The sequence below is a fragment of the Mastigoproctus giganteus genome, chromosome 1 (genome assembly GCF_048544385.1).
Source record: "Mastigoproctus giganteus isolate SK-2022 chromosome 1, ASM4854438v1, whole genome shotgun sequence".
NCBI lineage: Eukaryota > Metazoa > Arthropoda > Arachnida > Uropygi > Thelyphonidae > Mastigoproctus > Mastigoproctus giganteus.
Genome location: NC_143575.1, coordinates 194,316,178 through 194,330,512, shown reverse-complemented (window position 1 = coordinate 194,330,512; position 14,335 = coordinate 194,316,178). Strand labels below are relative to the sequence as shown.

Genomic DNA, 14,335 nt, shown 5'->3' with positions numbered 1-14,335 from the left:
TTGCTTCAAAATTCAAACTAGAGTATTTCTTTCAAATTTTTCAAAAAAGTGAACAGAGTTTGATTTGGATAAGTAAAAATTGTCATCTCATCTATTGCTCATACCAGGTCGGAGCTTTGTTAATGAAAAAGTTCATATTCTTCAATCTTGTAAGTTTAAGTTGTAGAGCAGGTGCAAATCTTATGTATCCAGGGGGAATTCCCCAACTGAGTGAAATATAGATTTCAAAGAATTTATTCTTTGCAGCCAAAAGTTTCAGCATGCAGATGCTGGCTTCTAATATACCCAAGTTGACATGATTTGTAATTTGGATTCCTCTGGTGTGCAAGTTATTTACATGCAAAATTTGTTTTAAATAGCCCTAAAAGAAAAATTCAGGTGAAGATAAGCCTGGAGATTTTTGATGACTACCCACAAGTCCTTAGAAATTAACGTTCTTGTTTATACTCCAGCACAACCACCACGTCAGTGGAGTTTACAATAAATCAATCAACACAAATGTTAATCGTATTTAGCAGTCACGGGGCTTGAACCCCGGTCCACTCAAAGAGAGTGTGCTACTGCACTCGCACTCCTGACCACTCGGCTATGTCAAGCCTTAGGTAACCCTTAAAAAAATAAAAAGCATCCAAGCTGTTGACACTGCCTTACATGAACTGCTGAAAGCACTGAAAAGAATGCAAATTTTTCTATGTATGGTTTTATAAGTTCACAAATAACTTTGAATGCCATAAGGATGAAACTATAAATATTTCATAGGCTTCTGTACACTCCTCTAGGCAAAATTTAGTTTGCAGAGCAAGTTTTCTGAGTGATTTTTGTATGATGAATGTTATTAAGTTCCACTGCTGAGTACAGATCAACTAGACTGGTCTTATCATTGATGCTTGATATCTTGGATACTGGTCCTTGATGTTTCATCTCATGAAAATGAACAATGAGAGGAAAACTGTTGATTTCATCAGAATCAGATAAGCTGGAAATGCCTATCTGTATGAGGGGGTATCAAAAAGTTTGTACTCTTACCTAGAAAGGCGAAACTTCACAGGAACTTTAATTCTTTTCTATGTACTCTCCACGTATAGTAACACATTTCTCCCACCTATGGATCAGTTGTTTAATGCCTTGATCATAGAAGTCCACACTTTTTTCCTGAAATCACGATTCCACTTCACTGATGACTTCATGAGAAGAAATAAAGCGGTGTCCACACAATGGTTTCTATATTTCTCAAAACAAGAAGTCTGATGGTGCTAGGTGAGGAGAATAGGGTGGGTGCTGCAGTAGTTCGAAGCCACACTGGGCAATAAAGATGGTGGTGGCAATGGCTGTGTGAGCCGGTACATTGTCTGACAGAAGACAGACACCTTTGGTTAACATTCTATGCCTTTTCACCTTCAAAGCATCACGTACCTTTTTCAAACACAAAAGATTTCTGTAATATTCTCCAGTAGGTAATACAGAGGTAGGTAATCTGTAAAGATAACCCCTTTTCTGTCCCAAAACACGAACAACATCATCTTCGCAGATGGCGTGGTCTTTGCTTTTTGAGAGGAGGTGTGCTTCCACTGCTTTGACATGCCTTTAGTCTATGGATCATACTGGTACATCCAGCATTTGTCACCAACCGATGAAAAAAGTTCAACACCTGCATTACACAAATCCAACAGTTGGCAAGAACATTGCATTTCACAATGCTTCTGCAAAGGCGACAGCAATCTTGGAACCCACTTTGCGGAGACCTTAGACATGTGCAGATGATCATGTAAAATGCTGTGGGCAGACCCATAACTAATTCGCACTGCATTTGTGATGAAATGAATTGTCACATGTCTGCCGCTCAGCAATAGCTGCTCAACCTTTGTAACCGTCTCACTGCCTGTGGATGTTGATGGCCTTCCTTCTCTTGGCTTGTCAAAGACTCTTATACGACCACACTAGAATTTCCATTTCCACTTTTTTACAGTATCATAGGATGGACAGAATTGTCCATACATAGATTTCATTTCTTCATCAATTTCCTGAGCTTTCTTGCCCTGCAAGTGCAGGAACTTGATCACTGCTCGATACTCCACTCTGTTTTTACATAATATATGAATATAGCATCCTTCCTCAGATTCCGGGCTCCACCTCTGGTGTACGATCACCTACAGGAATGAAATTTCACATGCAGACAACTTATATTAAAAACAGCATCTTCCTACTGATGTTTTATCAAGGTAGGGGTATGAACTTTTTGATACCATCTCGCATGTATTGACACTGTGCAAGAACAATGCATAAATGCTCAACGAACACAATGTACCTGCAAATAACTCAAAGTCACATGCACAATGCTGTGCAAAGTAGAATATTGCAATGTATACCAGAATATGCACTGCCTTTCATAAATACACTGCATTTTTTGGTGAAAAAAGTAGATTCACTACATGGGTTGCACAATTTGATGATCACCTTGTATATTTTTAATATATCAAGTTAAATGATTTCATTAAAACTCCATTCACAGAATACTGATATTAATTAACAAATATTTACTTATTAAACCTAGCTGCTCTGTCCTCTCCATCAGCCCAAAGAAACAATTTAAGACCATAATTTTCAACATGTGCTTGAGCTACTATTTCACTAGTAATAGCATCATTGTCATGTCGTGATTTTTTTTCCTAAAAATATAAAAGATATGCGAATTATTACATATTTATTATATGATACACATTTATGTAAAATTTAGTAATTTTACTGTAATCTCCAAAATCAAAATAGTCATAAAATAATTACCAAAATTTTCATGAAAGAAAATTTAAATTTATCCTAAGGTATATCCACTACACAAACCTAACCATATTATATTTACAACAGTTGTAGAATTTTGTAGACAAAAGAGGCTGTCTTCAGAATGCAAAGTATGAAAAAAAATATATAATAATAATAAATAAATAAATAATAACTAAACTGCAGGTCTAATAAGCCAATTAAACTCATTGGAACAAAGCAGGAATTCACCAAAAGACAAAACAGTTTTCAGACCTGTTTTAACTTATATAGCTAAGAAATGGATAAAGAAACTGATCAAAAATCAGAACCTTCTGATATGAGATTTTTCAGAAAAATAAATAGAACTAACAGATGGGAAAAATGGTGAGGTGATATTACTAATAAGAAAGTAGGAAAAATCTTGGTATAACTAATACTCAGAGATAAGTAAAGGAAAATCATGTAATGTATGCAGTACTTTGCATTTCAGCTGTTTTGATTTTTTTTTCTTAAAATTAATTGAATTTTTTCTTTTCTGTGATTAACAGAAGCAAAAAGTAAATATAGTTATCTTCTTATCAACTAATTACTAAGATTATAACTTCATAGAACACTTAATAAAAAAAAAAAAAAAAAAAGTTTTAGATCTCTAAACTTAGATGTTAAGTTTAATTACAATGGATAATATTCATTACTCTTCTTCTGTATACTTTTTTTTAAGTCTGTCCCTTTCTATATATATCTTCACAAGTGGTACGAGGTTCATGAGTTTTTACATAACAGCACATGAAAAGAATGCATGGACTGTCTAAAGCTAACAATACTGCATTAAAACCACGTTTAATCTATGAATTAATTTTTTACATACAAATTGTATGGAAAAAAGAAATAACTGCCATATTTCTATTTGTGCAACTTTAATGAAATCTGGAATAGCATTTTAAAAGAACTAAATATAAAATTTCATGAAGATCAGTCCACTGAGTCAAGTTGTCACATGCAGAAGACAATAAGCGCTTATTATAATATTAAGCACTTAATATTGTAAATAATAAAACACCAAGCTAATAAATAGAACACTAAGGTTAAGTAATTTATATGACAATATTCTTTTTTATTGTATTTGTATTTTTTAAATTGAAAGAGGCCTATGCGCTCCGGATTCATATTATTGGAATGAAAATTATAATTCCTCAGAGCGGTTTAATTTCAGAATACACATACAAGTACGGTTAATATATAAATATAAATTAATATATTAACCGTACTTGTATGTGTATTCTGAAATTAAACTGCTCTGAGGAATTATAATTTTTTCATTCCAATGTATTTTTTAATATTTTATTTTATTTCCTTACTCCTTTATTCCTTTTCTATTTATTCACTCTTCTATTTCCCTTTCTCTCCATTACTTTTATCCATAAATTATATGTATACATAATAATATAAAATAAAGAAATAATAAGGGAGAGTAAGAGTAAGGAGATGAAATTTTTTTTAAATTTTTATTTTTTGAATTTAAAAAATGATACTAAATTAGTTTTTACACTTATTGGCATGAATTTTACATCAGAAAAAGAGACACAATGCTGTTATTTCTTGCAATTCTGGTGGTTGAAACCTTATGAAGATGCCTGGGTCATGAATTGTATGGCAACATCCTTTCTTGATTAAATTTATGTTTTATATGAATTATATGTTTTTTTTTTTTTTTAGAACTGTCCTTTCTTCTCTCTTCCCTTTCCCCTATTTATCTCCTTTCCTCCATTTTTTTTTTACATTTCACTTGTCCTTCCTTTTTTTTTTTTTCCCATCTCCTCTCTCTCTCTCTCCACTCCTCCCTTATTATTATTATTATTACATTCTTCATGTACTGTTGAGGTATAGCACTAGTTACCTTTGACTGCATTAGCTTACTTTCTTACTTCTTTCACTCATTTTCATTTATATACACAATGTCTTAATATAATAATAAGAGGTTATAGTGAACATTTAGAGCAAAATAAAGAATGATATTTAGAGATATATTAGGATGGTTTATGGACTAAGGTTACAAAATATATTTCTACTATTTCTAGTAGGGGCACTAGAAATACCCAATGACTATAACTGAATGTAGATAAGTAGATTGGGGAAAAGCTGAAAAAACCAGAAGCAGTAACAATGGAAAAAATCATTAGGTATCTGAAAAATAAAAGTAATATATTATAAATAGTCCTTAATGCCACAGATCTGATGATTTTAACATCTTCATCAAGGGTCAGCAGCCAAAACTAAAGGAAATATAGCAAGGTCTCTGTTTCTGATATGAAATATACGTATCACTTAGTTAAAATAATGAAACCAAGCTGAAAAAGTGCATGCGGAAGCGAAGTCAAATGTAGTTGTAAGTAAATGAGAAGTTGACGTATATATAATGATTTTTTTCATCATTACTATTTCCAGTTTTGTCAGCTTTTCTCCACTTTTGTCCAATCTACTTATCTATACGTATATATACCGGATGGTTTTAATTTAAGTTTCCCTATTCCGGAAACCCTAGTCCTGAAATATGGCACCTAGCACACTGTGGGTGACCACCCAGGTGTGAACCAATGTAAGCAGGGGTTGAGGTATGATGCCCACACCACATGGAGGAATGCTGCTCCTCTGTTACCAGGAAATACCATGTGGTAGATGACTTTCATCAAATGGTGCAATACCACCACTTTGCTTATTAGAGGCTTTAAGTGGTGGAACCCATGTTTAGTCTTCAGAGCAAAGCTCTGGTGACCCCCCATCTCTTCCATCATGCAGTATGATTGATGTCTTTTGAAGTTATGATGGATATCATGGCAAGATCCAATCTTCCTTACATTTTGCGAGTACAGCCCACGGTACCTTCGGGGTACCCTCGAAAAAACAGTGTTTGCAGGCCAGTCGCTAGTTAGTATACCGCACCAGACCTATTGGTAACTTTCTAGGAGGCTTCCAGATCAGCTAGTGTATAATCTCTTTGCCTCTACTCTGCCAGATAGTGACTGGAGGGAGTTCGAGTAGTGTGTATGTGGGGGCGACACTATGCCACTTTATGTCAAGGAGCTGGGTATGCCATATCTAAAAATTGCATGACTTCATACAGAATGTTTCCCCACCTTTTCTTAATACCGAATATATCATGAATTGTCAAACTAATACAGCAAACTTATATGCGAAGAGATCTAAACCTTCCAAACACTTCCTCATTCATTTCACAAATATTCGTGGTCTCAGTTCTACTCTCAATGATGTCCATTTCTACTTAGTCTGCCAAACCACATATACCTTTTCTGACAAATCTCAGTTATCAGTTGATTCTACCACTGCTCATCTCAGTTGTCCAAATTATTTTCTGTATGATTCCTATCAATTCAATGGTGGTACTTGTGCATATTGCGCCTCCGTAGCCAGGTGGGAAGGAGCAGCAGTGCGTAGCACACGCTTCTTGATTAGACCGGGGTTCGAGCCCGTCACCACCAAATACGGAGGATGCGGAAAGGTCAGGAATTGACCACCGCATATTCCCGGAGCAATATGGCCTTAGTTGCCAATGCTCCTAAAAACCAAATAACAAATAACAAACAACAACTTGTGCATATGTCTGTTCTGATATTCATGTCAGAGACCTGGTAATTTGGAATCTCCTCTTTTCGATCTTCTCTGGATCTACCACATTCCGTCAGATTCACCTGTTGCCTCTATTGCTCTCCCACTCCACTAATCACTTGGAACTCTTTGAAACTTGACTTTCTCCAGTTCAACTTTCCTAACAGTGAAGTGATTTTTCTTGGTGATTTTAGTGTTCACAACTCCAGCTGGCTTCCATTTTCTAGTCACAAAGACCCAGCTGTCATAATGCTAAGGCTTTCACTATTACTAATGACCTCATTGTTGTTGTTATGAAATTTAACAACACATAAGCTGCTAGGGCCATATTGTGCTTTCTAATGATTAATAGGAAATACTAACTTTATTGCAATACCTGTTATATTCCTATGTTATTTAGGAAGGCAAACAGTTCTGTTTTATTAGGGTCATCTCCAAGAATCTGCAATAATGTTAGTGAAGACAGTGCATTAGCAAATGATTTAAAGCTGTTTCAGTGGATACTGAGAAGGTGAGGACAGTCCACTAATAAATAACGAATAGTCAGTTGTACACGACATGTGCATCGAGGAGCGCTGTCATTCGTTAATAGATAGAGGTGTGCGAGTCGGGTATGCCCAATTCTTAGCCTTCCCAGAATTACTTCTCATCTGCTTTTCCGAAAACTGGAGAGGCACAACTTCGGATCTGGTTTTATTCGGTAAAGTTCGTTCATTTGCTCAAAGATTCTTTCAGTTCAGATAGAGTAAACAGCTGGTTATACGGATGTATGAGAAATTAAATTTATGACGTTCTGCATCAGTTTTAGTGCATTAAAAGGGAGTCACATAAAAGGCAGAAATGTTATAAAAAGATTCTGCTAAAGCATTCGCAATGTCATTAGGAGAGTATAATTCCTGCCCACTGCATTGTTATTATCAGAGATTGCAGTGGTAGAAATTTCCCATTGAGAGCTTGAATGTTTTTCCAAATGATTCGAGTGTCAGTATTTTTGTTAATATTTGAGGCAAATTTAATCCAGGAGTCATGTTTTGCTGTCTTCCTAATTTGTCTTGCTTTGGCTCTGAGTTTTTTGTACATAATTAGGTTAGTGGTAGTTGGAAATTTGTGAAACTGGTTCCAGGCTCGGTTTTTTTCTCATTTCGCTTTGGAGCATTCTTCATTTCACCGCTGATTTTGGTGTACATGCTTGCACTGATCAGATTTTGGAATGGAAATTTCTGCTGCAGATAATATATGGCTTGTAATGTGATCAATTACGTTGACAATGTGTTTTTGTTTTACATATAGGTTGTCAAGTAGGACACAAGTTGAATAGTTTTTCCAGTCTGCTTTATGAAAATTCCAAGAAGTACGGTTTAAGACATGACACTGTCTGTGTTTGAATTAAACTGATAAGAAAATGGTCACTGTGGAATGAATCACTTAGCACTAACCATTTCATGCTTGGAAAAAGAGATGCTGAACATATGGATAAGTCTATGGCTGATGTAGTACCAGTAGGTAGTTGGATATGAGTTGGAGAGCCAGAATTCAACAGAGTCAGGTTATGGTTATCCAGGAATATATTTCTATTAATTGGCCTCTCCTATCCATGTTGAAAGATCCCCACAATGGATGGTGATCGTTGAAATCACCGAGCAAACAGACTGGAGGTGGCAGTTGTGTGATAAGATTGCCAAGTTCAGTCTGGGAGCAAGGATAATTCAGTGGGATATAGATGGATACAAGGGTTAACAATATTCCCGTTACTATCCAACCACTACAACTTCTAAGGAGGTTTGGAGTTGGAGCTGTCTTGACGGTATGGTAGTTTTGATAAGAATAGCCACCCCACCACAGGCAGGAGTGTCAGAATCCCTGTCTCACCCAAACATAGTATAAGTTTTAATTTTCAGAGAAACTTCTAGTGATAAAAAGGTTTCCTGTAAACATACACATATTGCTTTAGTTTGTACGAGTAAATCATTCAAGTCATCTATATCATCTATTCAAATCATCTGCGTAATTCTCTACAGTTCCATTGAAGAAATTTATTCATTGGTTGGATTTATTTGAGGAAGATTGATCTGAATGTTTTTTCTGAGGTTTCTGTCTGCTTAGTTTTGATTTTTCATTTCTGGGAAAGGTTGGGTGTCCTGTATCCATGGTATCATTAGCATGTAACTCTAGTACTGTGTCTTCATCCTCTGACTGAACCTCCATTTCCATGTTACTAATGCGTGGTTTCACTTTCTTCTGGTTTTCAATAGTAGCTGATTTTGTTGTTTTGGGCCAAGGTTGAGATAGCATCAGTTGGGATACTGATTGGAGTGTTGCTGGTCTCACTGACTGCAGTTTTCTTATTGTAAGTTAGCACAGTTTTGGCCCAGGTGGCAAAGGAAATATTCGGTTCTATGAAGACATCTGTTTGGGTTACAGCTGAGCAACTGTTTTGGGTGACTGATGCATATGATCAGCTAGGCATGGTTAGCATACACATAACACTCCCCACACTCCCAGAGTGTGGGGAGTGTTATGTGGGAGAAACAAAACGGCGTCTCAAAGATCGTCTGGGGGAGCACACAAATGCAATAAGAAATGCAGACTATGGTAAATCCACTGTAGCTGAACATTTCTGGGAGAAGCAACATCAAATCTCCCCAGACAAAGCTGTCATCACTGATCGGGCGCATAGATTTTGGGACCGCAAGTGGCTCGAGAGCTTACGAATTAGTTCTATTGAGAATAATATAGAGATAGGGGCGCACGCATTCATCCCCTCTTTGAGGCGGTAATCCTTGGAGGGGATGAACGTTTTTGCCTGAAACGCTCCTGAGCCACTTCCGGTTCCGACGGGAACAGTATACGTTTATGTGAGACGCACCGCGAACCTGCTGGTATTTAATGATGCACCGCAGAATAGAAGTACACTGTTGAGAAAGAAGGCAGAAGCCTTTGAAAGCTTCAGTTAGTATTTTAGCGCTTTTAACCTAGTATATTTTATTGTATTTTAAATTCGGTATTTGTATTATCACCTTGTATATTTACTGTATATCACAGTTGTCTTATTTTAAAATTGCTATCATCAGTAATATGGTATTTTGTTTTGTTTGTAAATAAATTTATTGTAAATATTAAAATTTTAAGAATTTGGTTTTTCGTCTTTCGTTTTTACTTCAATGGTTGGTGAGAAACACTAAAAAAATCATAGTATGGTTAGCATTCTTGCTTCAGAGTATGTGACTTTATGCTCCACTTTATACTTCTGGATTTTTTTACCTATTTTCCAAAGGTCACATGCTTTAGAAAATGCAGGATGGCTTCCTTTACAGTTTGGGCAAGTGGGAGTGGAAGCTAAAAAGTATCCTTGGAGCCACAAATAGGGTACACGGCATTGCCTCGGCATGCCGTCTGAGAATCGCTGTATTTCTGGCACTTAAAGCAGCGAATGGGATTTGGGATGTAAGGTCGAATCTTGCAGTTTAAGTAACCTGCTTTTACAGAAGATGGGAGATTCGGAATACTGAATGTTAAAATAATGGACCTGGTTGGTAGTAGGTTGCCACCTTTTTTTGTCATAATTTTCCGTGCACGAGTCACTTTTTGTTCGCTAAGCTCTTGAATGATCTCTTCTTCAGACACATTTAGTAAGTCCCATTCGCTGATAACTCCTTTAGAGGTGTTCAGAGTGTTATGGGCTGTTACCGACACAGGAATATTGTTAAAAGTTGTTAATTTTCTGAGTGACTTGGCTTAGCAGCTTCAATTAGGTGGTCTCCAGATTGGAGACATTTAACCATTTTGGGAGATCCAACAACCGATTCTAAACATTTTTGTATTAGAAAAGGTGATAGCTTGCTGACAGGTTGTGTGGATAGCAATTGCATTATGAGAAATGCTGGCATGCCTGTAGTTTGTTTTTCTGTCCGTAGTCTCTTTGCACGATTCGAGTCATGCTCTGATTTACAGTTAACAGGTCTGGATATGCATCGCAATCCATCGGTGCTCCTTTTAGCCCTGGAAGAGGGAATTCCTTCTCCCGGGTTACCGACCCCGCCACGTGGAGGCAGGAGTGGTGCCAACCAGTGACCAAGCAATTAGCAGAAGAGGAGAGCAGTACGTTGCTAATGATAGCAGAAACATTGCAAGCGAGGTTAGCAGTAACGTTGCTAGTGGTGAAGCAGTGAGGTTGCTCAGCGAGGGATTATTAAAGCACTAGTATTCGGCCTAGGGAAAAAGCTAGAAAGATCGCTTGGCACTCTGTGCCCTAATGACCTTGCACAGATTGTTCATTTACCTACCAGAATACCAGACAATCTTAATCACACAGCCAACATGCTTGATCTTTTTCTCACAAACAACCCTTCTAGGTACACAGTCAAGGTGAGTGGTCCTCTAGGTACTTCAGATGACAACCCGATGATGGTCTCTACCCCAATGGAGCCTGTCTCTCATGATTATTTCCAACCTCATGTTGTTTGGCATTACAAGAATGCAAAATGGGATGATCTGTGCGATTTCTTTTCTTCTTTTCTTTGGTCAGATTACTGTTTCTAAACTTCTGATGTCAGTGTTTGCTTGGATTGTGTCAGTGAAATTATTCTTGTAGGGATGGAATCCTTTATTCCAACACTACCTTAAAATCTCACCCTTTATCTAAACCTTGGTTTTCCAATAAACGTGCTAAGGTTATTCAAGAGAAGAATGTTGCATATCTTAATTGGCTTGTTTCCAAATCTTCAGTTTCATTTTCTGCTTACACCAAAGCTTGTAACAATTGTAAAGTTATTAATCAGTCCAAACAAGATTTTGAACAGGCAAACAGTAGAAAACTTGCTTCTTGTCCAAATGGTAGCTGAGCAATCTAGTCTCTTGCTAAAGCTAGTGGCCACATCTTTTGCCCATCTCTGTCAAAACCAGATGGTTCTATTGCCACTTCAGCCATGGATAAGGCCGACCTGCCAGCATCCTATTTTTCTTCCAACTTGTATATTTATGTTCTTAGTAAATGACATACCACAGTTCTCAATATGCTCATTCAATGCCTCCTGTGGTCTTCTGTAAAAAGGATGCCAAAAGGATTTTGATGAATCTTGATGCAAAGAAAGCTCCAGGTCCTGATGGTATTTCTCCACTTGTTCTCAGAAACTGTGCTACTGAATTTACTCCTGTTTTGTGTTGCCTTTTTTCCACTTTCTTATTCCAAAGGTAAAACACCTTCTGCTTGGAAATTTGCTCATATCCAGCCAGGTCCTAAAAAGGGTGACAATTATTGTCCCATTATAGTTACTTCTACTCTTTCTAAAGTAATGGGGAATCAAATAACTGCCAACTCTGAAAACTATCTAGAAACTTTCTATCTGATCAACAATTGCCAGTATGAATTCGTCAATGTCAATCCACTGGTGATATTCTGGATTATGTTACCCATCTTTGGACAAATTCAATGGAAAAGGTTGGTGAAACTCAAGCAGTTGCTCTTGACATTTCAAAGGCTTTTGATTGTGTTTGGCATAAAGGTCTTCTAAATAAGCTTCCATCTTATGGTTTGCCAACTGATTTTTGTAATCGGGTATCCAATTTTCTCTTTGACTGCTTATTGCAAGTGATGGTAGATGGCTCTCCACTTGCTCTTTTCCTTTTGTATATTAATGAGCTTCTTCCATTGACCGGAAATCCCATCTATAGTTTTGCTGATGATAGCACATTGCATTCCACCTTCCAGATTGAGAAACCTTGCCCTGCACAAGCAGCTTCAACTTCTTGAATATCCATTACCAATTCCTTAAATGCCAATTTCCAGGTAATTCTCCAGTGGGGGCAAAGATAACTTAGTTGATTTCAATCCTTCTAAAACTCAGTCCTGTCTTATATCTGTCTTACATATGGGTAGCAGTAACCCCAGAGTAATGTACCATGTGGTACAACATAAGCTCCATGCTGCATAAGCTCCTACACTTGCTTTCTTGCATCATGTGCCACTACTACTACTACTACTACTCAGGGCAGTGCGGAATGAAAAATACCTGTGGAATTGTGCAGTCAGATATAAAGTTTTCTGAGCAGTGCAGACGGGCTGCAAGAGTAGTTCATGGTGTCTTGTCAATGATATACAAGAATTTTGCTAGCGGGGATAAGGAGGTGATTATCCACTTGTATAAGGCAATGATCACCCCACACCTTGAGTATCATATATAGGTCTGGAGGCCTCATTTTAGGAAGGATGTAGAGTTGCCGGAATGAGTACAGAGAAGGGCAATGAGATTGATGAATGGAACAAATGGTTGCTGTTACCAAGAAAGCCCTAAGTTCTGCAAATTGCAGCGTCTGGAGACTAGGCACCTTCGAGGTGATCTGATTGAGGTGTATAAGGTCTTGAATGGTTTGAGAAGGCTCAATGCTGAAGGAATTTTTCCTCTTGCTCAGATTACTCACCTGAGGGTATATAAATTCAAATTGAGGAAAGACAGTTGTAGAATAGATATGCGGAAATTAATCTTTAGCCAGCGGGTGGTTGATCGTTGAAACAAATTTCCATCTGTCATTGTGGAGGTGGACAACTTAAATAAGTTCAAGGCAGAACTAGAAAAACATTTGGAATGAATGGATGGGTGAAATGGGAGTTTTTTTTTTTTTTTTTTTGGCTGATGCTATATAGGCTTGCTTTCTTACATCATATGTCTCTATTAATACTAATCTTAGATTTTTCTACTCCTATTCTTATCTTCGAAGATACTCCGATTTCGAGGCAAGATCATATATCTCTATTGGAGATTACCTTGACTTCTAATTTCTCTTGGCACGAGCACATTACAAATACTGCTTCCTCTGCATCTGAAAAATTGGGTTTTCTCTTTTTGCTCTTGGCATTACTTTTCTTCCAAACAGCTGTTCACTCTGTAAAAATTGCAAATCTGCCCTACCATGGAATATCGTTCCCACATCTGGGGCAGTGCCCTCAAAACCTCTCTCATGCTTCTAGATTTCATTCAAAAGAGGGCAGTTAGATTAATCAATGACTCATCTCTAACAGTCTCACCACTCTGTCTCATAGATGTTCTGTTTCTGTTGCATGCCTTTTCTATAGATACTTCCATGGGCACTGTTCTTCTATAATTCCTGCTCTCTCTTTCAAAGCAGTCTGAACATGCGCCGCAACTAGTCAACATCCATTTACTGTCCAACTTCAAAACTCACAAAACCAACTTTTCTTCTTCCTCATTTATTCATTCAACTTACGTTTTCTGGAACAACCTTCCTTCATACATACATATTTCCTGAAAATTACAATTTACAGAAGTTCAAGTCTAATGCCAATGAATATCTTCTTTCATCTTGTTTAATTTTATTAACCTCTAACCCATGTACAGTACTAAGTACTATAGGTTCCAATACCTCTCGTGTTTGGGGTTTTCATAAGAAGGGGAAAAAAAAAAAGCATTTCTTTACCTACAGAGATAGGAACACATTACCCTGGCATTTTCTTCTTAATATGAGTGATGTTTGGATGAGTGGATTTTCTGTCTAATGAGAGCATTTGACAGAAAATGCAGTCATCCAAAATTCATCTTAACATGATTTTAATTTGAATATTTCACATTTATTTTTTGTCCTAGTCAATTCAATAATTTTCTCTGTAACATTAAAATAACTCTAACATCAGAAACTACTACCATTATAATCATAATGGCAGTAGTTTTCTTTTAATTCTGTGACCTGAGTGCTGATTTTCACATACCACCATTTAGATTATAATGCTATGTATGTGCTTATGATAACACTCCAGAAACTTGTAATTATTGGATGCTTTGATTTGGAATGGTATTTTTTCCCATTGTTATATTTCTCATGTTTGGTGGAGTGGAAATAGGACTGGGGGATGTGGTGTTTAGCTATATTTTGCAATACTGTCCAGATTAATCTACCGCTCCATGAGCAGGTTTCACAAATGTATACCTGCTGGTTTGTGATT

At 36.9% G+C, this 14,335-nt stretch overlaps 1 protein-coding gene across 1 annotated transcript in view; it reads right to left on the bottom strand.

Moving 5' to 3' along the window:
• Vta1 (vesicle trafficking 1) overlaps positions 1–14,335 on the bottom strand; it is a 103,666-nt gene that overhangs the window by 44,964 nt on the left and 44,367 nt on the right. Inside the window, exon 3 of the mRNA XM_090383775.1 lies at positions 2,539–2,666. Coding sequence (XP_090239901.1) covers positions 2,539–2,666 — 128 coding nt within the window. The remainder of the gene's footprint in view (positions 1–2,538; positions 2,667–14,335) is intronic.